Source organism: Lygodium microphyllum, chromosome 24, assembly GCF_053477565.2.
Source record: "Lygodium microphyllum isolate KBCC chromosome 24, Lygodium_microphyllum_v1.1.10, whole genome shotgun sequence".
Classification (NCBI taxonomy): domain Eukaryota; kingdom Viridiplantae; phylum Streptophyta; class Polypodiopsida; order Schizaeales; family Lygodiaceae; genus Lygodium; species Lygodium microphyllum.
This window is the reverse complement of record NC_141158.1, coordinates 12,797,969-12,824,636: the sequence shown is the minus strand read 5'-3', so window position 1 is coordinate 12,824,636 and position 26,668 is coordinate 12,797,969. Positions and strand designations below refer to the sequence as shown.

General features: G+C 41.2%; 1 protein-coding gene across 2 annotated transcripts; it reads right to left on the bottom strand.

Annotated features, from left to right (window-relative positions):
• Positions 1–2,741: 2,741 nt before the first annotated feature.
• LOC148014851 (xyloglucan O-acetyltransferase 1-like) lies at positions 2,742–5,690 on the bottom strand. 2 transcript variants are annotated; one of them, XM_087665437.1, is made up of 3 exons: positions 4,771–5,690; positions 3,719–3,996; positions 2,742–3,598 (listed from the first exon to the last, which is right to left on the bottom strand). In XM_087665437.1, exons 1-3 carry the CDS (start codon positions 5,420–5,422, stop codon positions 2,876–2,878), a joined length of 1,653 nt encoding a protein of 550 aa, XP_087521563.1. In that variant the 5' UTR covers positions 5,423–5,690; the 3' UTR covers positions 2,742–2,875. The 2 variants fall into 2 exon arrangements, with proteins under 2 accessions (XP_087521563.1, XP_087521562.1); XM_087665436.1 differs by having other exon boundaries at positions 4,729–5,687.
• Between the last annotated feature and the right edge of the window lie 20,978 nt (positions 5,691–26,668).

The following is a 26,668-nucleotide window of genomic DNA, read 5'->3' as shown; positions in this document are numbered from 1 at the left end:
AGCCATTTGTGTGTATAAACAATAATTGATCTCACTCCTAGTGTATCCATGAGATCTTATGCAAGCATCAAACTTATGATACCATTGCTTAGGAGTCTATTTCAACCAATATAAGCTCTTAGGGAGCTTACATACATGATGTTCCTTACCTTGTGCAACAAATGCCTTAATTGACAAACATTTACAAAAAAACCATTTTGATACACACACCAACACTTCTCTTTACAGAAAGTAAAATCATAATAAAAGAGTTCATGAATCATTATAACCAAAATACTTTATTTTAGAAGCTTAACAAACTTTGTTTTTAAACGTACCCAAAATGATGCTTTGTTGGACACTAAGAAAAAACATGATACTTATTTAAATACATTTACTTAAAAATGATAGTTTAAATATAATTTACAAATATTAATAGGGATGATAGTCTTGTCATTCAAGTAGATGGGATTTTAAAACTATGCCAATGATAAGATATGAAAATCATATGGATACAATTTAATGTCATTAAAGTTGAAAAAGTAATAAGACAAAAGAATTAGCTTATACACAAATCATAAAGATAAAAATAAAACATTCATTTTTTCATTTAGTGAAGGAATCCAACTTAATCATAACCCTAAATATTTATTTCCCAAAAAATAATTTTCAAGTAAACCATGTGTAGCTTAAATAATACATCAATCACAAGTTCTAATGTTAAATAAACTCGAAATTGGTCCAATTTATATTAAAGGACGTGGTAACCTATGTCCAACATTATCATGTGTACAATATCCACAAAATTTAATTCTATTTTTTAGTATAATTAAAATGCAAATCATGAAACTTAATGGATCTACCAATGTTGAAATCAATAAATTGAAAATACAAACAAAATAGATCTTATTATTCCACAATACAAAATAGAAGTCTGGCATTATGCTTTGTAACTACTCTCATTAGATAAGCATGTACTAGAAAATAAAATATTATTCTTCAATAATAAACAATAACTCATGTTTCATTAGTAAATATTTTATTTAAAATATACATAATGCTATAATAACTTTGAAAATATTATGAGAAAAAATAAAATTTAAAACATAATAATACAATATATCAAATTTTATAAACAACATGATGTAAATTGAATATATATGATTATATAAGCAAAAACTAATAATCTTTATATAATAATAGCCATATCTATAAAAGCAAAAAAAAAAGCCCATGAACACTTTGTGAAGTTCTAGATAATTATCTTTCTAAAGAGTATGGTATTGATTTTATTTTACTTGCAGATTCTTAAATGAAATTTTGATGAAATCTTTTGTACATAATTTTAACTTGTATAATAAATAATGAATGAATAACATGTATTAAATTAATTATATTCAAAGAGAACTACTTAATTAACATAAATAGATTATCTATGGACAAACATAAACAATAACTATATCAAAATAGGGTCAATTCTAACATATTGGTTGGATTGCTCAATGATTTTTACCATACTTTAAAATCTCTTAGATTTATTCTTAACACATTACACATATACAAAACATAAAATCATACATTGACAAATACACATACACATGTACATATATATGCATATGAATACAAATGCACCTCAGAGCGTGTGCACACGCACACACATACATGCATGTAGCTACAAATACATGCACACACACAAAATGTTGGCATCTACATTTACTTACGCTTGCTCATACATTAAGGTCATGCATTACAAATAAGCATGTACATACAAACAATGTGATCAAGAAATCATAGCAAGCACACTTTTCGATTCCAAAATCCTCAATTAGACCTATCTTACCTAAAAGTACATTACTCACATTTTTTCTTAAGACAAACTATAAACTTGCTTATCATAAAGCTTCAAAGTCCCTCAACTCTTATATTGAACAACAAAAACAAACTTGCTACTATTAGAAACATTATCTAAAATTTTGCGAAATATAAATAATTTAAGCTATTATTTATCATTATTGAGCACATTTTAATTCTAAAAGTCTAATCATATATATATTATTCTAAAAAAGAAGACCTGTAACTTCTATTATGTATGTACAATTTCAAGTTTCTATCAAAGTTGGTTTATATTTCTTCACTACCACGAATACAAGTTTTTATAATTGATCCCTAACAATAAAAACAAAGAAATATCATTGTGATTATCATCTTAAGCAATTGAATCCCTCCTTTTGCTTATAGTGTAATCATATGAATATGAAGATCAAGAGACCCATGGGCAATTCCAACGAGATAAATCCATCATGGCATGGAAAAGCAATCAAACCCCGAGCTCATCATGTGCATAACACCAATGTGAGACAATTCTTTTATTAAAATTTTGATCAAAATCCATACCACTATAGAGTCAAGTACTCCACATGTTTTGAAGATCAAGTAACAATAATTTAGCCCTTGGATATCAATATTTCACAAAATTCAAAAGTACTTAGATTCAAAAAATTATGTTTTTTAATGGCTTTTTCTAGCCAAACAAATGAGAAGAAAGAGAGAACCTACAAAAACAAGCAAATATATTTCACTCGGTTCATATTCTCATGTATACATTTGTTGGTTCATGTAGTTCATATTCTCTTGTATACATCTATTAACAATTCAATTCATGAATGAATACAAAGTACACATAAATCTACCTAAATACATTAATTGCACAAGACATTAAAATTGACATCATAGTTTATGGTTGGGAAATACTTACATCTCAATGAATAAATAAATTCGCTTTTCTTTTGGACATTGAATTTGTTAGAGTTAGCACAAGATGCAGATAAGCTTACTTCCATATATTGATAATGCCACACCTATCCAAATTCTCCTAGAGCTACTTCTATTTACCATCCTAAGAAACATGGGTAGATGAAGATGGATTAAGTAACATATGGAGCAAGTGCTCGTTCCATGTGTTCGAAGGTCCCAGCAAGCAAGAAACACATATGTTTGAAAATTCAAGGAGAGAGTTTCTCATATTTTTGTCCACTAGGGATATATTAGCTTCCAACTCTACATCTAATAAGTTCAACTTTGACCCATTTGGAACACCCTTGTCATGTGCTTTGTCAATCTCATCTTTCTCCACTTCTCGCATCCTCTTCAAAACCTCCTTTTGCTTATTAGTTTTGTTAATATTGATACAATCACCCAACATGCTAAACCGATGGAGAAAAGTTGTCCCTGTGAATCCCGGGAGGTTGGTGACCCCCTTAACAATTGTCCTTATAGCTGCCCTATAGGCACTATAAATACTTATCTCCTTTATCGTACTGGTGTTGCAATGATAACATCCAATCAATTGATTCTTCAAAACATACACAATAGGTTCTATGAAACGAGGGCTCAATCCCAACACGATTACATCTAGGCCTGGCATGATAGTAGCCCATGTTCTATCCAAGCCATCCAAATGCAACTTTTTGAACCCTTCCGGTGCCCCTTCAATGTACTCATGTGCCTCTTGCACCAAATAGGGAGACCATATATATGATAATGTAAACTTGAAATTGGAGAAATACCAAGACATAGATTTGTTTGTGTTGTCATTGTAAATTATATTAGGAGATTGAACCTACATAAGACATTTCCACAAATCAATGCTGTTAGTGGGCTTATTCAACAATCCAACTAATATTGCAAAAACAAAATTGAGAAAATGAAAAATGAAGCACATGTTATGGACGATGCTTACTTGGCCTAGAAGACATAACAATGATTGCATTTGAGTCTTTGCAATGTTTTCCCCCACAAAGGCAAGTGATTTGTTCTCCATTTGCTTAAAGAAAGCTTTGGCTTCAAGCTGCTTGACATCACAATCTTCATGCTTCCATCTCCAAAAAGCTCTTGTGTCCCCCCTTTTTATTCCATCTTTACAAGTTTCATCAAGGTGTATCCATGGACAAGATGCATTTGTATATGGAGGACCCTTGTTCCAAAGAACCCACTTCCCCTTCGACAAGTCACATGGTGCTGGCAAAAGACAAAAATAATATAAGACAAATCCCTTGAGCATCATTTATGATAAAAGGAACTTCTTTCAAACAAAAGAGTTCAATCTTTAATCTTTTGTAGTTTTTTGTGATTGGGCTCCATCTCAATCTTTGCATCGCCAAGGTTAAGGCCCTGTAATATTGGATAATAGTAGGGATGCAATTGTTGAATATTGGATAATAGTAGGGATGCAATTGTTGAACTTCCATTACTTGCATACCCATGCTATCGATTGATTAAGCTCCTGCTCATTGGTAATAAAATGAACTTGATTTTGAACGAGGTTGGGGAAAGATAGCATGTGATGTCTGGCAAAGTTACAATGTGATGAAGCATTTTAACAAAATCATGTGTTGCAAGTGTCCTCTTAGCATATGCATCTATGAACATTCACTATTTTCCGAGTACCAAAAGAACTCAAGATATGGGGCAACCTCAAGTTATAGTTTGAGGGATGGTTCAGCATAAGCCATGTCCAATACAAATGTGTGAGGCATGGAGTATGTCAACTATCACTCAAAGTTCACAGGAGCAATTAGTAAACGCATTACCTAGACAATGCCAATCATGTCATCAATGCATTACCTAGAAGACAATACCAATCTTGTGTTTGGTGATGACACTGATAGAAGCTCCGTATCATGTTAACTCCTACCTCTAAACAGGCAGTGTGATCAGTAAGCTAGGGTTGGGCTGAAAGCAACTAACAACCTGGAATAGGAGCTGACTCTCTGAGCAAAGTGGGTGCAGTACCACTAGATGTGGAAGCTCTGCTAGATTTAGAGGCAACCCTAGGGTGCTGCCCCTCATCTGCCTTCAGCTCGGCTGCCATGCGGGGCCTCTCAGCTGCCAGATTGTCCGGGGCAGCCTCCCTTCTTTGCCTTTCGGTCATGTCCGCCAGCACCAATCGATCTTGAGGCTTGCTGGGATGCTTGAATTCCCTCACCAGATGCAGAGGTTCCTCTGATGCCGCGGATCTGTTAAGCCTGGTGGCCCTCTTCTCTTCGTCTTCTCCTTTGCCTTTGCCTCTGCCTGCACCGCCATCACCTCTCTCCTTCTTTTTCTCCTTCTTGTTCTTCTGAATTGTCTCCTGATTCTTGCTGATGATGCCAGAAGAAAGGGGGCCTTCATGCATGCCGCTGGAATCCATGGAAGAGAAGCCGGCTCCTTCCGTTCTGCCCAGGATGGCACCGCGGCGGCTGTCTGCGCTGAAACTCGAAGAGGAAGTAAAAGAAGAAGAAGAAGAAGAAGAAAAGGAAGACAGAGAGGAATAGGAGGAGGGGAACAAGGAGAAGAGGATGCCGAAGGGCACCACCACCGCCACAATGGTTACGATGAATTTCTTCCTCTGGGCAGCCAATCTGGCAGCTTCCAGCCTGGTAAGCTGCCGGCTATGGTGCCCCATCCTGTCTGGCCCGTCAAAGCCCTCCCTCCCCCCCCTCTCTCTCTCTCTCTGTGCCCAATAAGAACGAACCCTATTCCATCATCCCTCCATGGATCCAGACTCTCCTATGCTCTTCCCCTACAGATCCCATTCTTAGATCTCCTTTCCTCCTTTCTATCGTCCTCCTCTTCCGCACCCTCCCGAGTCCTGTTGTAGCCCAACAAAATATGGCTTCTGCCCTTCATCATAAGTTGTTAGGCCGTCACTCTCTTGACATCTCAACCCCCCCAATGAGAGAGAGAGAGAGAGAGAGAGAGAGAGAGAGAGAACATGCGTTAAAGACCTTTTTTTAATCACAAACATGTGAAGCTCCTCTTACAAAACCTTTGTCAAGGTGGTCCATAGCTATTAACAAACCTTCCATCTCTAAAAGCTTGCCGTTGAAATCTAGAGCTTCTAATGCCATGTTGCCATCCATCCCTTGGGTCATGCCAAGTTTTATAATGCGCACATAATTATATTATGAACAAAATATAATCTACAAGGCTTGTGAAAGGCAACTTTCCAAGCTCATAAGTAAGCTCTTGTAAAACACACTTGTAGATGCTATCAACTCATCTAAAACCCTTGAGGGCAACCAAAACCTCTCCTCTACTCCTTAGGCATCTAAAGGGACTAAGGGAGACTTAACCCTACAAAAAGCCTCTCATTCCTAAGCTTTCAAGCTTCTTGACTAGTGATAGCTCTAGATATGTCCAGTCATCCCAAAGCGCATCTTTGTTGATGCTCTACATATTATCTTATATTTAATACAAGTTGCATTTAAAGAAAAAAAGCTATCTATGAACACTTGATAGAGACATTTTCTCCTTTTTATTGAATTTGCATTGTTTATTGTCCTTGGCCTTGTAACATTTTCGTCAAGCAATTTGAAGTTGTTTTTGTAATGTACAAAAAAGTGTTCGACAACCTTTTTAGTACACAAGTTCCGTGATGGACTACATGCTTTATACAATGAAATATCCTCCCTTTTGCAATATTTTTCTAAGCATCTACATCTCATGGCCAATTCAAATACCTTTACTTCAAATGTGCACAAGCTTTAGTCACTAGCACACCTGAAATATTCCTAACTCCCTTGTAAGTTGTACATATTTATATGACTACTCATCATACAAACAACCAACTCAAAAGTACACGGGTTAGCACATGCATACACTTTGTTGATATAGGTTCACATACACCTTGACTATTAGGAATGATAATTTCAATACAGAGTGTCAAAATATGTTGGAAACACCAAGGTAGTATATAGAATAAATGTGGATTGTAAATAGTGTTGCACAATCACTCTTTTAAATTCTAAATAGGTACATGTTGCAGTCATGAATGCTGCCAGCGAAAGTAAAAAGAAAGAAGGAAATAATTGGACAAACAAAAAGCTGATGCCAGGAGGCATATTCCACGGTGGATTCCGTGAGGTTTTACGGTGGATTCCGTAAACTTAGATGACCGGGTATGATGCCAGGAGGCATATTCCACGGTGGATTCTGTGAGGTTTTACGGTGGATTCCGTAAACTTAGATGACCGGGGCTCATGCACAAAGAGGATTCTTTGTGCGAGAAGTTGATGGGGACGCCTGTCCTTTTCGGGCGTTTTATTAATTTAATGGGGGTATGATGCCAGGAGGCATATTCCATGGTGGATTCCGTGAGGTTTTACGGTGGATTCCGTAAACTTAGATGACCGGGTATGATGCCAGGAGGCATATTCCACGGTGGATTCCGTGAGGTTTTACGGTGGATTCCGTAAACTTAGATGACCGGGGCTCATACACAAAGAGGATTCTTTGTGCGAGAAGTTGATGGGGACGCCTGTCCTTTTCGGGCGTTTTATTAATTTAATGGGGGTATGATGCCAGGAGGCATATTCCACGGTGGATTCCGTGAGGTTTTACGGTGGATTCCGTAAACTTAGATGACCGGGTATGATGCCAGGAGGCATATTCCACGGTGGATTCCGTGAGGTTTTACGGTGGATTCCGTAAACTTAGATGACCGGGGCTCATACACAAAGAGGATTCTTTGTGCGAGAAGTTGATGGGGACGCCTGTCCTTTTCGGGCGTTTCATTAATTTAGTGTGTACATGGGTGATTCCATGGCGGGTGATTCCGCAAAATGCATATTAAATTAATAAACGTTTATGAGTTTAGAGTACTTTGTTCTTGGGGACCTTCCGGGATTCACCACGTGAGCTATCTGCGACCGATCTGCGCACCAAAAGCACACTCTTTGAAATTCTAAATAGGTATATGTTGCAGTCATGAATGTTGCGAGAGAAAGTAAGAAGAAGGAAGGAAATAAATGGACAAACAAAAAGCACTACGACAGTTGTGAAAATCTTCAACCTAGCATGTACAATACTATGAAGACAAAAAGCATTCATATAACCCAAAAAGGGTGAAAGAACAGCTATGAGTGTATGTCCATTGTTCAACTACGAGTTCTATTGCACAACCTTTATTGGCCTTTTGAAACATTACTAAGCTCAATGTATTTGTTGTTGTGATTATTTGATGCAATTGTAGAGTGATGTAAATCTCGAGTGTGTGCATGCATAAAAAGAGGACTTACCATAAATGCATATGTGAAGAAAAGAGTTAAGGCTACACATAGAAGTAATAGTGGATCCTTATGTGATATTGCCACAATTTTGAGTTACAACTTACAACCTTGATATTTTGAAATAATCAAGAAGCTTAAATATCTCTACCATTGTTAAGCAAGTCTCTCCTAGAATATATACATGTATGTTATAGTTTTTGAAGAGATGGAAATATAAAACCCAAATATTAATAAATCGTGAGTCTCACTAAATTTTGTTGAGACATCTTGTACAACATTAATGTACCACCTAACTTTAGGATGTAGCTCTATAAATGTGTTTTTTGTAATACCGTGTTGTACTTGCACCTTTTTATAGGTGCACATAGCAAAATTGTGTATGTCTTCATGCTAGTTGTTCATAGAGACTATGCTTATGTGTACACATGTTAAAAAGCTTAACATGCATTTAAGGCATTTCCAAGTAGTGAAGGGATTGCATACCATTCTATTTTGCACCTAAAGAAATGCTTGCCATATGTGAACAATAGCCAAGACATTAACATGTGATGAAGGGGTTGGATAGTATTGTAAAATAAATCCTCGATATTAAGGCAGTGTCATGTCATAATTCTAGTTACACTTGGAAATAACAATAACCTCATAAAGAAATCTTACATTCTTGGAGGGTGGCTAGCTACAAGTCCTTTAGAATCAACACAAGCTTCATAAACAAAATATCACATATAGTTGACCTGTACAATACATATAAATCAAAGCTTGCTTTTTATATTGGATCCACTCTATATCATGAGGTATCTATCTACTCATCAATGATAGCAAATGTTTGCATATCCCTAGTTGAGTACTTGTCCTTATGAGAGGACACCTATTGTTTTTGTACCCATGCATTATTAACGGCTTTGGTTATTGCATATTACTAGTTGACTTGTCCTTATGAGATGATACCTCTATCAATTCCATGCATTATTGGTGGCCTTGGTTGTTGTTACCATTTCCAAGGCCTATTCTTACTGTTCGATTATGACTTTGATAACAATTTAGGCACTATAGCATTTAGATGTTGAGTCCTTCCACAATGGTAGCACTTCCTATTATTCTATCCCATTCAGTCCTTGAGTAATGGCATTAACCCAACCATTCCCTAGCGTTTCTCATATATAGCTCCATGTTGTTGGGAGCTCACGCTCGACTGCCAAGACCCACACCGCTTATTGTTTCAAGCGTTTCAATCCGAGCACTAATGGCTACCTCTCACATAGCCACTATCTCTCTCTACAAGTGTAGTGACCTTACCTCGATGCCCGATTGAGTACCCTCCTCCCTCGTGCACACAAGTAGCTCCAAGATTCACGATGCAAGATCGAGCAACCTCAATCCCTCTCCTTCAAGCTCCATCCTCCATAGCTGTGTGAGACAAGAGAAGAGAAGAAGAAGAGAGGAGATGATGGAGAGCTTCTTCTCCAAGATCCCTCACCCTCACACACTCACTCCCTCACACTCTCACATTCCCTCACTCCCTCACACACGCACAAGCAAGAAGGAAAGAAGAAGAAGAAGAGCTTTTGCCATACACTCAAGAATGAGCTCCTCTTTCACTTTTCAACTTTATATACAAAACCATAAATCCCTTTTGGACAATCATCCCCTTATTCCCTTTTTTACATGGCTAGACCCTTTTTGCCATTGTCCTCCTATCTTCCTAGCTTCCTTCATACCGCCTATCTACTTTTACAATTTGCACAGGAGGGAGCCTGGTGCTCTTTTACAAGGATCTTGGCTACACCTTGGACTTCTTGTGTCCATGCATGCACTTTTGCGCTCTTCCATGTCCAATTTCCTTTTGGGCCACCACTTTCAGCTCTCGACTTGCACTTTTCCATTTTTTCTACTTTTTTCACTTTTTCTTGTGTTGAGGTTAACATTATCACCCTCCTAGCTAAGTGCCAGTCCCATGGCACTGATGAGAAGTGATTCAAAGGTGGGATGGGTGTAGCTGAAAGGTGAGAAGGATCGGAGCTTGCATACAAGAGCTATGGCGGGAGAGCAAGCAAGAAAGAGAGAGACAAGAAATGGGAACTTCAACAGTCACAATGTGTGACCGGGCTTTCCTTTATTCAAACTGTCACTAAAAGAATAAATAAAAAAGTGACGGTGACGGGCGCCCACCACTTGTAGCGTGCAGTGGCGGTGACTGTCAGTGTAGTAATACACGGGTGGCTAGTTGGAGGCGCCTTTACCCCCAACAACCTCCCACTTAAAGGTGAATCTGCCCTAGTGAGGAGTGAAAAGAAAAAAGAAAAAGGACAGTACAACATGTACACATGTACAACAGGATGAGAAAAGACGTCATCTCATCCCGTACCCATCAACCTCCTGAGAAAGGCAAAGCGTTCTGTAGAGAGGCTTTTCGTGAGCAGATCTGCAGGATTCTGGTTAGTTGAGATCTTGATAAGGTCAACAAATTTGTCCTCAACGACCCCACATATGAAGTGATACCTCACCTCAATGTGTTTCGTCTTCGCATGGAAGACTGGATTCTTAGCTAACTGAATAGCACTCATAGAATCCGAATGCAGTGTAGGGATAGCATCAATACCAAGGTCAGTAAAACCAAACGACCCAACCAAATGGCCTCCTTGCAAGCCTCAGTGGTTGCAACATACTCGGCCTCTATAGTAGAAAGGGCCGTGCATTTCTGCACCCTGGACATCCAAGAAACCGCACTGCAAGCATATGTGAATACATAGCGGGAAGTGGACTTCCTACTATCTGCATGTCCTGCATAATCAGAGTCAGTGTATCTCACGACTCCTGTATCCTAGCTGCCATAGCATATGCACATATTTGCAATGTCCTTTAGGTACCTCATGATACCTTTCATGGCATCCCAATGCTTCTTGCCAGGTGTAGCCATATAGTGTACCACAACACCAACTGCAAAGGCAATATTTGGACGAGTGGCTATCATGCCATACATAAGACTGCCCATTGTGGATGCATAGGGAATCTTGGCCATCTCGGCCCTCTGCTCATCTGTTTGCAGACAATCAACCTGTGATACCTTCACATAAGAAGGCAATGGACAGTTAATAGGCTTTATGTCCTGCATGCAAAAGCGCTCAAGGACTTTATGAATGTACTCCCTCTGTGACAAGTAGAGGAGTCCCTGATGCCAGTCGTGTCTAATGCGCATACCAAGTATGTGAGAGGCTTGTCCCAGATCTTTCATCTCAAAGCTCTTCTTGAGCTGAGCCTTAAGAGCATCTAGCTCATCATGAGCTTTCCCTGCTATCAACATATCATCCACATAGAGTACCAAAATCAATAAAGAACCATCACGGGCTTTCTTCGTATAAAGACACGGATCCATAGCACTCCTGCTGTAGCCCTATGACTGCATAAAGGCATCAAACTTATGATACCACTCCCTAGGTGCTTGCTTCAAGCTATAAAGACTTTTCTTCAAATTGCACACTAGGTGCTCCCTGCTAGGTTCTGGTACAAGTCCAGGTCAAGCTGTGCAACCAAGGCCAAGACTAAGCATAGGGTGGTCATCTTGACCACAGGAGAAAAGACTTCATCAAAGTCAACATCATGTTTCTGCTTAAAACCCTGAGCAACAAATCAAGCCTTGCATGCCGGCTTGGGGTGTTTAGGGGTACTTTTCAGCTTGTACACCCACTTGCATGGCAAAGCCTTCTTACCCTGCGGCAAGAAAACCAAATCCCAAGTCTGATTCTTATGCAATGAGTCAAGCTCAGACTGCATAGCCCTCTCCCAAGAGTGACAATCACCTCGATGCATAGCTTCATCATAAGTGAGAGGATCTCCTGCATCTGTAACCAAGACATAATGCAATGAGGGTTGAAATCTATCAGGTGGACGTCTGTCCCTAGTAGGCTGTCTCACGGCAGGCTCTGCTGCCTACCTAGCTCCTTGTCCAACACCCTGACCATGAGCATTTGCTGCAGCTGTAGGCTGTCCAAGTGGCTGTGCGGGAGCTCTCAGCTCCTCCTGAAATATGACCCTACGGATCTCAGCAACTTTCTCAGGCTGCCTATGCATCTTGTCTTCATGGAAGACTACATCATGACTGCGGATGACTTTCCACGCCTGCGGATCCCAGAGACGGTAACCCATCTCGCCTGCATCCCCATAACCAAGGAAAATGCATTTGACACTCTTAGGATCCAGGTTACTTCTCTTATCCCTGGGCACATGGCAAAATGCCTCACATCCAAAGACATGAAGATGCGCATAAGAGGGAGGTTTTCTAGTCCAGACCTCCTCTGCAACCTAGAAATCCAAACCACTAAAAGGTGATCTGTTTATGATATGCCCAGCTGTACTAAGTGCCTTAGCCTAAAAGCTCTATGGTAGGCCTGCATGGCTAACTATAATGCGTACACGCTCATGGATGGTTCTATTCATCCGCTTAGCCAAACCATTCTGGGGGGGTGTAGGGGGCGGTCAATTGACGCTTAATACCCCTCTCATCACATAACTGCTCAAAAGCACGTGAGATATACTCACCCCCATTATCTGCCCTTAGGCGTTTTAGCCTATATCTAGACTAGTTCTCAACCAATGCAAGCCATCTTTGAAACACAGCCAAGACATTGGATTTCATCTTAATGGGATAAGCCCAAACTTTCCGTGAAAAATCATCTATGAAAGTAACAAAATACTTTGCACCACCCATAGAGTGACTGACAAGGCATGGGTCCACATACATCCAAATGTACCAATGCCAAGGGCTCACTCATGCGTAGCCTACCAGACTTCTTATGCATACACCTAGTCTGCCTGTCATAAAGACAATGCTCACATGAATCAAAACATGCATAATCAAGGGGCAGTAAGTACTACAAAACCAGAAAGCATTTTCATTCTCTTCAAAGACATATGGCCCAAACGGGCATGCCAAAGAGATACATGTGGGATAGAACCCACAAACAAAACATGATCAAGGGAAGAAGCGGATACAATCAAGGGATAGAGGCTACCAACCTTGGCACCTCTCGCAATCACAAGTCTACCACGAGTGATCTTCCATGCAGAGTCTCCAAAAGATACATGATAACCTGCATCATCGAGCTGTCTAGCTGACATGAGACTGCGTGTCAAAGTAGGTACATGACGTACATCTTGCATAACAAAACTGCTGCCAGAAGGAAACTGCAACCTAACATCACCAATGCCCACAATATCAAGAGAGCTATCATCACCCAAGCGCACACAACCTAAAATAGTACGGTATGAATGAAACAACTCTCGGCAAGGTGTCACATGAAAGGACGCACTTGAGTCCAAGAGCCAACATTGTGCATACATAGAGTGTATCTTTGTCATCTGCGAAGCAATAGAAGAAGCTGCAAGGATATAATCATCATCAACATCCTCAGGCTGCATAACATTGATCTCTTCAATTTTAACACACTGGACTTTGCAGGCACTATGCTGTGATCAGAAGACTTATCCTGCACTTTGTCTTTCCCCTTATCTTTGCGTCTTTCATTGCGCAGTTCATGGCATTTTGGCCTAATATTGCCCTTTTTCCCACAATGGTGACAAATAACATCTGCATTCCTGCCATGGGATTTGCTACGTGACTTCCCACGAGACTTGGACCGAGATTTTTGAGAATCCCGTCCATGGCCACTGCCATTGCCATGCTTTCCATATCCATAATTCTTGCCTCTAATAACTGTCATAGCATACGACACATGAGAGGCATCCAAATTCTTACTGTTAACCTCTTCTTGCAGAAGAGCACTCTCAACATTAGATAATTTCAAGGTAGCAGTAGAGGCACATACTATAGTGCAGAATACGTCCCATGACTCATTAAGAGTACCAAGCAAGAAAAGAGGAGTGACATCCTCTGCAAAAGTGATGTCCTACGAAGTCAAGTTCTTGAGTATAGCATGGAACTGGCTCAAGTGAGTAGACATAGTCACATTCTCCTTCATGCGCAGATCCATAAGCTGCTTCAGCCAATACATCTAACTCGCTGGATTTTTCTTATTATAGAGATTCTTGATTTTATCCCACAACTGCCATGCACTCTGTTCTTCCTCAAATACATTGTAATGAACTTGTTTTGTGAGAGATAATATAATAATGGACTTGCATAACTCATTAAGCTCAAGCCATTCCTCATCTGCCATAGTTGCAGGCGGATGCCCGCTCAACCTCAATGGTTTGATCTACAATTTCTGCACCAACACCTGCCAAATCTGGCTCTTCCAATAAGAGTAATTCGTACCATCAAGCTTAGTGATGTTGAAAGTAGCATGATCAATGGATGAACTCGCCATAATGCAAGCTGGAAGATTGTAGACAGTTCAAAATTGCTTGCTGTTTACTGCAGAAAATGACCAAAAAATCACCAAAATCTAGAGAAAATGGTGAGAGAAGTGTAACCAAAGCTACTGCCCACCAAGTACTAGTGAAAGTACATCATTTCAGAATATTTTAGTATGAAAAATCCATGTCAGTTGTCCGGAGTTATATGCTTGCTGTAATAAATGATAGCAAGGTACTGTGAGAGTCAATTGTTGACCAAATCACTGCACCAAGTCAATAAATGACAGCCAAGACATGACCAGCCATAAACATGCATAAATCAGCACCAAACAGTCATCAAGACCCTGAGCAAACACCTAAACATGTCACCAAAGCATCTGTCAATGAGTAGGCATACCCCTTGGACAGTAGGGCAAAGTGTATATAATATTGGCAAGACCTAACACCAGTAGAGGTGTATGCTCACAAGAGTGCAAAGCCCAAGCTCATGTCAAAAGCAACTCCAAGATATCAGTGCATGAACCATGCAACATTTAAGTGTAAGAGATTCCAAAGTCTCAAGTATCTGCAAAATGCTCAAATAGCATAAACCTCCTGCTCAATGTCGGTCAAGCATACAAGATGCTCCCACTGGCACAAAAGGTGGATAAATGAGCTCAACAACTCAATCAAACCAAGTCAAAGTACAAAAGACAGGTAACCAAGACAATGCCTCAATAGCATCCCTAGAGCATGACGACTACAAAGCAATTGTAGGTAGCATCCATGAGCAAGACATACATCCCAATAAAGATCTCTGACAACCAAAATGACATCCAATACAAAATTCCGGAATAGCAAATGAGAATCCAAGCCAAGTCTTCAGAGAGAACTAAATCTCAACAAGTACGTGGTACATTGTGCCAAGACAAATGCATCAAGCCGTAGGCATCGGGTAAGCATGCACCCAAAGAGCATATAACTATCAAAGCACTGACTACTGTCAAGCATAGACCGATGTCAATAAGTGAGGGCTGAAATAATCTCAAGCTTCCAAAAGCATCCCAATCCAATGACAAGCTCGAAGTCGTCCCTCGATGATCAATACATCATGGTATAACCCAAGACATACACCCGGAACCAATAGGCATATGTCAAAGCATGAAAGATTACTTCAGCCCAAGAGTATTCAGCATGCATTTACTATTATAAACTGTGTATTTCCAACCCCAAAATCAGGCCAAAATCATATCATGACATGTAGCTTCAATCCTCCAATCAATCGGGATGCAATAGGCATCAAACTGGTTATGTAGTCATGCCCAAACAAGCATAGGCATAAACTGTGAATGTAGCACTAGCATCAAATGTCTGTGGATTGTTTATAACAGTCCTGAAACAATGTTTTCAGCCACCAAACCAATGCCTAATCTCAAAGGATCAATGCCAAGTATCAGTATATGTGCAAAAAAAAGCTTGAAATGGAGCCCGAACAAGTGCTTAATGCCAAGTTGGAGCTGGAGCTAAAGTGGCTGAATGGTGGCTGTCCAGAATCAGGCGCAAATTTGCGTGATGATGGTGCTACTCCTGTTGCTCCATTTGGCAGGTCTGGAGAGATTGGAGGGCTCAAACATGAGCCAAAGAGGCCTTGGAACAAGCCTCTAGCAGCCCACAATTAGTGGCAAATAGATATGAAGGTTGGAAGCTTCGATGGTGGCTGGCCTATTTACCTAAACCTGTGGACTGAAATAAATCTCTGAAATAATGAAGCAATACCTCAATGTCAATGCCCTGATGATGCCTCAATAGGCCGGGAAGAAGCTCGGAAAGCCGGGGAGTGACGGGAGCTCAAGAGAATGAGCTATGGCTGCCGGGAAGGAGAGCCAATGTGAGTGGGGAGTCGATGGGAAGTTGAGAATGCCACGAGCCAAGCTCAAGAGCCTAGAAGCCATGCTCTGATACCAGTTGAAAGGTGAGAAGGATTGAAGCTTGCATACGAGAGATATGGCGGGAGAGCAAGAGCAAGAAAGAGAGAGACAAGAAATGGGAACTCCAACAGTCACAATGTGTGATCGGGCCTTCCTTTATTCAAATTGTCACTAAAAGAATAAAGAATAAAGTGACGGTGATTGACGCCCGCCACCTGTAGTGTGCAGTGGCACTGATTGTTAGTGTAGTAATACACGGGCGGCTAGGTGGTGTCAAGATTGTGGGAGAGAAGGAAGGAGTCTCACTTGTAGCTTTCTTGCTTGCACAATGGGGGAATACACACAAGGGTGGAGGCTGAAAACAGTTTTCCTCTTCTTAGTTGTGGAAGCCAAAAGAACTCAAGTACAAAGAAATAGAAGAACCCTAGATATGGGTCTCAAACCAAACTCAACTAACTAAGGTGGCATACTAACTGAGCCATGAACTAGAGTAGATAAGGATAGCTATCATGTAGCTATTATTCAGGGGCGGTGTACCAACCGCATCTGCAACTGACAAGTCGGTGACATAAATAAACAACGGTCACCCTGGCGTATCACGAGTGGAGCTCGATATCTCAACACTCCCCCTCGAGCTCAATCCCAATTCCTGCACACCGAGCAGGTCTCTGAACTTGCGCAGCTTCTCTGCGCCCAATGCCTTCGTAAATATGTCAGCTACCTGATCCTCTGTGCTGACATAAACTAGATCAATAAGACCTAGTAAAACCCTCCCTCGCACATAGTGATAATGCACCTCAATGTGCTTTGTTCTAGCATGATAGACTGGGTTATTTGCCAAGTGTACACTACTCATGTTGCCACAATAAATGACAACTGGCCCATCTGTAGACTGATGCATATCATAAAGTAGCTTATGCAACCAAGCTACCTCACATGCAGCCATTGCTGCACCCCTGTACTCAGCCTCTGTGCTCGACAAGGCAACTGTAGGCTGTTTCTTGCTGCTCCAAGTGACTGCAGCACTCCCAAAAGAGAACACATATCCACTGGTAGATCGTCTATCAGAAATACTACCAGCCCAATCAGCATCAGTGTATCCATGCAACTGTATCTGAACCCCAGTCTCATAAAATAGTCCATACTGCAATGTGGACTTCACATACCTGAGTATGCGTCTAGCCGCATCCAAATGCGGTTTCCTTGGAGCCTGCATAAACTGACTTACCAATCCAACAGCATAGCTCAAATCTGGCCTGGTAATAGTCATATAAATCAAGCTTCCTACTACGCGTCTGTACATAGTAGGGTCTTCCAGAAGCTCACCTGCATCTGCGCTCAGCTTCACATTCTGCTCCAAAGGAACTGAAATAGGCTTACAGCCTGTCATCCCATATTTGGACAACATGTCCAATCCATACTGCCTCTGCGAGAGCTGTATCCCACTTGGTGATCTAATCACCTCAATGCCCAAGAAATAACGCAGCTCTCCCAAATCCTTCATCTCAAACTTCTGCTTCAATAGCATTTTCACATGAAGGATATCTTCATCACTGTCACCTGTCATAATCAAATCATCAACATAAATGACAAGTAGCATAATACCTTTCTCTGTTTTTCTCACATAAAGTGAGAAATCTGCCTTGGAAATCTGAAAGCCAATAGTGACAAGATACTGTCCTATCTTGTCAGACCATGCTCTAGGTGCTTGCTTCAAGCCATACAAGGCTTTCTTCAACCTGCAAACAAACTCAGGATGAACAACATGCACATAACCTGGTGGCTGCTCCATATAGACCTCTTCTTGCAAATCACCATGCAAGAAGACATTCTTTACATCCATCTGATGTAAAGACCATCCCTTTGATGCAGCCATAGCAATGACTGCTCTTACGGTTGCCATCCTTGCAACCGGACTGAATGTTTCTTCATAGTCAATCCCATATGTTTGTGCATACCCCTTGACTACTAATCTTGCCTTGTATCTGTTCACAGAACCATCTGCATTGTGCTTCACCTTATAAACCCACTTACAACCAATTGCATTCTTACCTTTAGGAAAAGGTACCAATTCCCATGTAGCATTTGCTTCCAAGGCATCCATTTCTTCATCCATGGCTTTCTCCCATTTTTCTTTTCCCATGGCTTCCTCAAAAGAAGTGGGTTCTGGTTCCTATATCACTTTGACCATATAAGCATAGTGAATGGCTGTAAATCCATCATATTTCAGCCTATCCACAGGATACCTAGCTCTTGTAGATCTGGGCAAAATAGGTTCACTCCCAGGTGCTCTCAAAACATCCCTTGTCTTCCTTACTCCAGGTGTAACAATAGAAGGAATACCCAACTCATCATCAATGCTATGTTCTGAGCCACTGGATTCACCATCCACATAAGAGTGACCTGCATTCACATCAAACATGGGCTGATCAACCTTCTCTTTTCCTTTTCGTGATACCTGCATACCACTATCTGCATTACTTTGAGAAGATTCTCTTGATCTCAATCTGCCTGTCCATGGTGAAGAATGTGAACCACTGCTAGAGGACGCTCCAGGTCCACTAATATTTTGTGACTGCTGCTGTGAATTCTGTGCAGCATTACCATTTTGTGCATCTACATCATCAATTACATTTACTGGTTTATACCAGCTACTCATCTCATCAAAAACAACATCTCTGCTCACCGTAAACTTACGAGTAGAAGGGTTATAGCATCTATACCCTTTTTGCTGCAGAGAGTAACCAATAAAGATGCACTTCTCAGCTTTGGATCCAACTTGGATCTCAACTCATCTGGCACATGTACATAGGCAATGCAACCAAAAATTTTCAAATGAGAAATATCTGGTTTCCTACCAGTATACCTCTCCTCTGGAGTCATTCCATGTATTGCTGCAGTGGGAGTCCTGTTCATTATGTAGACTGCTGTAGCAACTGCTTCAGCCCAGTAAAAATCTGGCAAGTCTTTTTCATTGAGCATGGCACGAGATACCTCTCCAATATGCCTGTTTTTCCTTTCTGCAATTCCATTTTGTTGTGGGGTATGACTGCATGAATATTGCTGCTTTATGCCATGCTCCTGCAGGAACCTTGCAAACTCATTTGAGAGGTACTCTCCCCCTCCATCTGACCTTAGGCATTTTATCTGCAAACCTGTTTCTTTTTCAACCATAGCTTTAAGAGTTTTGAAATGCCCAAAAACTTCACTTTTCTTTTTCATAAAATACACCCAAACTTTTCTGCTATAGTCATCAATAAAAGTGACAAAATAATGACAGCCTCCAAGAGATGCAGCTTTAGTAGTCCACACATCAGAGTGGATTAATTCCAATGGCTTCTCACTCTCTTGAACATGTCTAGGAAATGGTTTCCTTGCCTATTTTCCAAATTGACAGGCTTCACATATCTTATGCATTTCTGCAACCTTGAATTTGGGCAATCTTGCAACAATATTTTGGGCCTGCATTGATTTAAGTCGCTGTACATTAACATGACCAATGCGTTTATGCCAGATATCAATATCTGCAACTACACCGGTCCCATGTGCAAACATTGCTGCACTCAATTCAGACATGTCTGCATCCAATGTAAACATTCTGCCCTTCTTCTTTCCTTTTGCTATCAAGCGACCTTTATTTTTCATATCCTCAACAAAGCGTCCATGAGGATTAAATCTGACCTGCAAGCCCTGCTCAACCATTTGACCAACAGAAACCAGATTCTTGGTGATATTCGGGACATGAAATACATCGGATAGGTATTTCTTTTTCCCATCCTGCATAGACAAATGAATTTTTCCAATATGCACAATAGGATGTGTAGTATCATCACCAGTCTCCACAAATCCTGGTTTTTCCATTTTCCTTGCATCCTCCATCCATTCTGCATGACCTGTCATGTGGTTTGATGCACCTGAGTCAACATACAATACATCGTTACTTTCTTCTGCACTTGTCACAGAATTGTTCATGTGCTGCACCATAAACAGATGCTCATTTCTGTCATCACCCTGTCTACTAGAGGATGCATAATTTCCTTGTTGCAGTTTTCCATTCATGATGTCATTCTGCTTTTTATAGTAGTCTTTAGCCATATGACCCATTTTACCACAATAGTAGCATTCAACATTACTGTTTGCATTTTGGCCTCTTTGCCATCCACCACGACCTCTTTGGCTCCCCCTGCCTCTAGAGTTACCACGTCCTCCTCCATAGGACTGGTTTTCTTGAGTTTGATGCATATTCTGATTTCTACCACGGCCTCCAAATCGGCCTCCTCTACCTCTGCCTCTACCTCTTCCAGCATTTGAGTAGAAGACAGCTTCTTTTGAAGTTCCTCCTGAAGAAGATGCACCACCATTTCTCTGCTCCTCAGAAATTAGAAGAGCAATCAACTCCTCAAAATCAGGAAATCTTTCACGGACGGAAATGGATGTCCGAAACTACGCATAATCCTTTCCTAGACCATTCAAGGTCACAGAAACTAAATCATCATCTTCCATTGGCGACCCAATGGAAGCAAGTGCATCTGCAATCTTCTTCACCTTCATGTGGTAGTCATTGATGCTCATATTTTCTCTTTGCACATTATGCAACTCTTGCTTGAGCTGCATTTTTCTGGCTTGAGTATTTGTGCTATACATTTTTGATAGAGTATCCCATGCCTCCTTTGGCGTACTTGCATCCTGAATATGCACAATCATAGAGTCTGAAATGCTGATAGACAGCCAGTATATAACTTTCCTGGCTCTCTCATGCCATGCTTTGAATGCCTGCATTTGCTGTTGATTGGGAACATCAGGAAGAACTGGTTCTTCTTCATTTCCTGCAACAAATTCCCAATATCCTTTTCCCATAAGGAAATTCGTCATTCTAAACTTCCATGCTTGGAAGTTGTTCTTGTCAAGCTTTTCAGTGACAATCTGCGAGAGAGAATCAGACGCCATTACAGAACACTGCAAAAAGTTCTGTCACTGCAAAGAAGACAGCTTCAGCCTCACAAGGGCTAATCTGCAAAACTGACGAAAGTGGTATTTGACCACACAGTCACTTCCTAGTGACGATTTTGCATCAACAGGAAATAGGGATGATTCTGTAACTCCCAATGTCTCTGCGCACAAGCATACGTTGCAATTTTTACAGTAACTATTCACCGACCTGTAGAACAGTGGCTGCACAGCATAAAACTGGGCCTTTTCCTGAGTGCGTGCAGAAAACTTCCGCCTCCAAAACAGGCCCCGAAATGGCCTCAAATAAAAAAAACAAGGTCGCCAAGGGCTACAGCCCTTACCGTAGCATATACTGCCCTCTTGCTTCACCGCGAAGGGCGTCTCAACCTGAGACAATGCACTCCTGCACTTTCCGGTTGTGCTACCTACAGAGATCTGCTCCCAAAACAGAAAATGAAAGCAACACTGCTCCTCTTACCAGAACACCGCGAGCTTGGCTTTCTTTCTTGAGCTCCTTACCACGAACAAGGCTCTGATACCATGTCAAGATTGTGGGAGAGAAGGAAGGAGTCTCACTTGTAGCTTTCTTGCTTGCACAATGGGGGAATACACACAAGGGTGGAGGCTGAAAACAGTTTTCCTCTTCTTAGTTGTGGAAGCCAAAAGAACTCAAGTACAAAGAAATAGAAGAACCCTAGATATGGGTCTCAAACCAAACTCAACTAACTAAGGTGGCATACTAACTGAGCCACGAACTAGAGTAGATAAGGATAGCTATCATGTAGCTATTATTCAGGGGCGGTGTACCAACCGCATCTGCAACTGACAAGTCGGTGACATAAATACACAACGGTCACCCTGGTGTATCACGAGTGGAGCTCGATATCTCAACAGGTGGAGGCGCCTTTACCCCCAACAGTACCTAGATGGCTTTTTTGAGTTTGTATATAAGCCCTTGCGGGGGATGATGTCGGGTGGATCAGCCCTTGAAATTGAAGATGGTGTTGGGCTTGGTTCCTCCTTGACGCTAACGTTGAGTGTATTTGTCCCTTGAAATTGAAGATCGTGTTGGATGGATTCTTCTTGGAGAATAGCGGATGGATGGCTCTGTTTTTGATATTGACAATGGTGTTGAACACATGCCTCCTCGCGCCTTCCGAGGGTGCTACGACATGGCTTCTCCTTATTCCCTTCAAGTTGCCTTACCCCTTCACTTATGACGCTACAAGATTTCCCACTTGCACATGAGGAAACCTATCATTTCTCATTAAATGAATCATATGCACCTCACACTTTCCTTATGAGAGTTTCGGGGTTTATCCCTCATCCTTGAGAGAGCCTTGCTAGAATATCCAATGCTTCATTTCATCCTTTACAGGACCTTTCTCATCCTTGAGGGGACCTCGCCAAAGTAGTTGGAACTCCCCCACATTGTTTCTGAGGTTGTCATCTCCTTCACTGTTCCTAATGAGCTTCTTCATTCACTTTTTGACTGGGACTTCCTTGGTCTTCCTTTGCTTCGTTTTGGTTGCATGGTGGCATGGGCAACAACAGTAGTGTAAGTTGATGCCAATGTGGTTGCAGGGGATTGGTCTTTGGAAGAAACCAATAAACTGGTTGAAGTGGTGGGGGCCGAGAGCGTATTGCATGGATGATGGGGCCTCCAAAGTTGGTGGGTTGCAGCATTGGTTTGTACCTAAAAAGAAAAGAAGGTGCACTACTCGGGGTGTGTTTGCCTTACCGCGGGGTGCGTAGTGCTCGTGCAAGTATAACTGGGAGTTAGGTCAAGCAAGACTGGGTGTTGTCCCACACTTGAGGACCCAGCTCATGTATCGTTGGAGGTGTAGTGCATGACTTAGGGAGACATGTCTAGAAGTCCTACTCTTGAGGTGCCCTAAGCGTGAAGTGAGGCATCAAAACGGGCTAGGGGATTAGAGATGGAGCCGACCGAGTGAAGTCATCGGACGTGACTAACTTGAGAAACCCTAGGTGCAGTGACTGTGACATGAGGAGCTAATTGCCCCTTTTTTTTTGGATAGATAAACACAATCAACACCATAGATACAGGGACACTCTAAGGCTATACCCCAATCCTCTTCTTCTGATTATGCATTATGGGGTGGCCTAAGGGATTTTCTCAAAAAGGCACGGCTTTGCATGTAGCTCTTGATATTAGCCTTGACGTTTACAGGTGTGGTTTTGACAAAAAGGGGTATCACACCTTGTAACTGGCTATTGTTTATGTCTTCAAGTACCTTCATGCAAAAAGAGGGTAACAACGTAGTCATGGCACAACTATCTATTCCTAGGTTGAGATAAAAAAGAGTGGAGGGAGGTGGGCCTCCTTGGAGCAGTGTGACTGGCTTTTGCTTTAGTAGAAACTTAATAGTTCTAAGATAATTACAACTTGTGATGAAAGCAGGTCTAGACAGGATGAGAAATCCTCGAGCTAGCGCATGATTGAAGGACGGATGTCTCTTGCCTTGAAGGTTAAGCACTCCTTGGGATTCTCTGCATTGGCATTGTAGATCTTTGGAAAGTCATACCTACCATGCTCCTCCCTGTTGTAATACACTCCGTGCGTGAGAGGGTAGGGCATGTAGATAGGATCATTCTTTTCTTTAGGAAGTGTGCTATAGAATGCCATCCATGCATCAAGGTTTGTATTCCAGATCATTCTTTGCTACTTGGGTTGTGCTTCATAGCCTTGGATCATCTTGGGGATCTAGTATACCTTGTCGTGCCAATAGTCTAGGACTATTGGGGGGTAAAGGCGTCTCCACCTAGCCACCCATATATTACTACATTGATAGTACCCACCACTGCACACTACATGTGGCGGGCACCCATCGCCGTCACTTTATTTTTTATTCTTTTAGTGACATATGAATAAAGGGGAAGGCCGGTCACACATTGTGATGGTTGGAGTTCCCATTTCTTGTCTCTCTCTTTCTTGCTCTTGCTCTCCCGCCATAGCTCTCTAAGTGCAAACTTCGATCCTTCTCACCTTTCAACTAGTATCAAAGCTTGGATTCATGACTACTTGGTCTTGGTTTGTGACTCCTTCAAATTCCTATTGATTACCTACACTCGTTGGGTCTCCTTCTAGGCAGCCATAGCCAACTCTCTCGAGCTCTCGTCACTCCCTGGCTTCTCGAGCACCTTCTCGCCCCCTTTGGGAACCCTTAGGGCATTGCATCAGATGTATTTCTTCATTTTCTTCAGGGTTTCATTGAGTCATGGGTCTACTGGTCTAAGAAGAGAAAGGGGGTAGCACCATTGAAGCTCTCGTGCTTCATATCTCATCATAGACCTCTTATGGCTACTTGAGGCTTCTTGTGTGCCTCCCTTGACACTTGGTAAAGCCCTTGAGCATCATGAATCACACCATTTACAGCAACAATAGACTCTAGCAGCTCATGTGAACAACGCTTGTTGTAGGCAGAAGTGGACAACAGCTCCCCAAATCAAATGATGGTCATGGGCTCATAGATCATTGTGGCACACTTGGCAATGATGGTTGATGTCTTCCAATGCTTGAGCTTGATTTGAGGCATTGTTTGTGAGCTCCTCCTTGACTGTGTATACAATAGACGTTGTTTATGTCTGTCACATGGACCTTTACATGAAGATTGGAGCTCATCTACACTTCACTTGATGCACGTATGCTATGCCATTGATGCCTATTGGTTGATGGATATAATGCTAGTGCTTTGCCATGAATTTGGCCTAATATATGTGCTGAAAATACTCAGTTTTGAGTAGTAAATCACTATTATAACACAGTGGGCTGAAGCTCATCTACTTATGTTTGCTCATGCCCATTGGAAACAGACATGTCTTGGATGTATACATTAATGTAGTGACACTCTGGGATCGACATAGAGATTGGATTTGCTCTCGGATCATTGGTTGAGCTTGAGCTTGCTTTGGAGAAAATTTGGATATCCATCTTTGATGTGCTTATGCCATGTGCTTTCCTTATGTCTGACCGGTCTTGACATGCTTGGCCTATGCCACTACTATGTGCTCGTTACATTATCTTGGAGTTGATTGCTACTGCGGCTTACTTGGGCTTGACATTTGATTGCTCGGAGCTTACTTTGGCTATTTCTTGGCTTTCTAGAGTTACAGTTTGGATGTACTTGATGTCTATGGATACTATGTATGAATGCTACAGAGCCTATATGCTCATGATGTCTTACTGATGCTTGATCTTGGATCTTCTATTGACCGGTGCTTTCATATGCCTTTGTTGAGCTTTTGTGCTTGACACTTACGGCTATTGTGCTAGTGGGAGCATCTTTGGATGCTTGACAGACATTGAGTAGGTGGCTTATGCTATTGAGTACTTTGGATACTTGAGACTACTGGGATCTTCGCTTTGGATGATGCTTGGCTTCTATTGTTTGGTCCACTGTGGGTTTGTTTTTTGTGAGGTGACACCTACTTGTGTCAAGTCTTGGCAGTGACAGGTATATTTTTCTCCGTTGATTGGGGGCTGTATCAACTCACTGGAAAATGTTTGTATGACATGCTTGGGTGTGCTGGTTCATGATTATTGACTGCCATATGCCTATGCTATGCCCGCATGATGTCAGCTTTGAACTTGGCAGCATTTGATTGACTTGGGATCCACTTTTGGCACTATCAGCTCTCATTTTGATAGTTTTGAAATTTATTACAACAAGCATTTATGTATGGACTGACATGGAATTTTCATACTGAATCATCCTAGTTTGATGTACTTTTGATGGTACTTGGTGGGAAGCATAATTAAATGCTCATTTCTCACCATTTTGCCTTGGTTCTGGTGGTTTTTTTTGTCATTTTTTACAGTTTACAATAAGCAATTTTGAACTGACTGCAATGTTTCAGCTTGCAGTATGGTATCTTCTTTCACTGGTAGTGCTATCTTCAACATCACTAAGCTTGATGGTACGAATTATGCCTGTTGAAAGAGCCAATTTTGGCAGGTATTGGTGCAAAAATCACAGATAAAGCCACTAACGTTGAGTGGAGAGCAGCCTGAAACTATGACTAATGATGAATGGATGGAGCTTGATGAGTTATGCAAGTCCTCCCTCATCTTGTCTCTCACTGAACAAGTGCATTACAATGTGGTTGAGGAAGCACAGAGTGCTTGGCAGCTTTGGGATAAGATCAAGAACCTCTATGACAAGCAAAGTCCTACAAGTCAAATGTATTGGCTGAAATAGCTTATGGATCTCTGCATGAAAGAGAATGTGACTATGTTAGCTCATTTGAGTCAATTTCATGCTATTCTTAAGGACTTGGTTTTGCAGGGCATTGATTTCAAAGAGGATGTCACTCGATTGTTCTTTCTTGGAACTCTTAATGTGTCTTCGGATGTATTCTGCACTGCCTTATGTGCTTCTGCCACTATTATGAAGCTATCTAATGTTGAGAGCTCTCTTTTCCCAGGAAGAGATAAACCATAATAATTTGAAT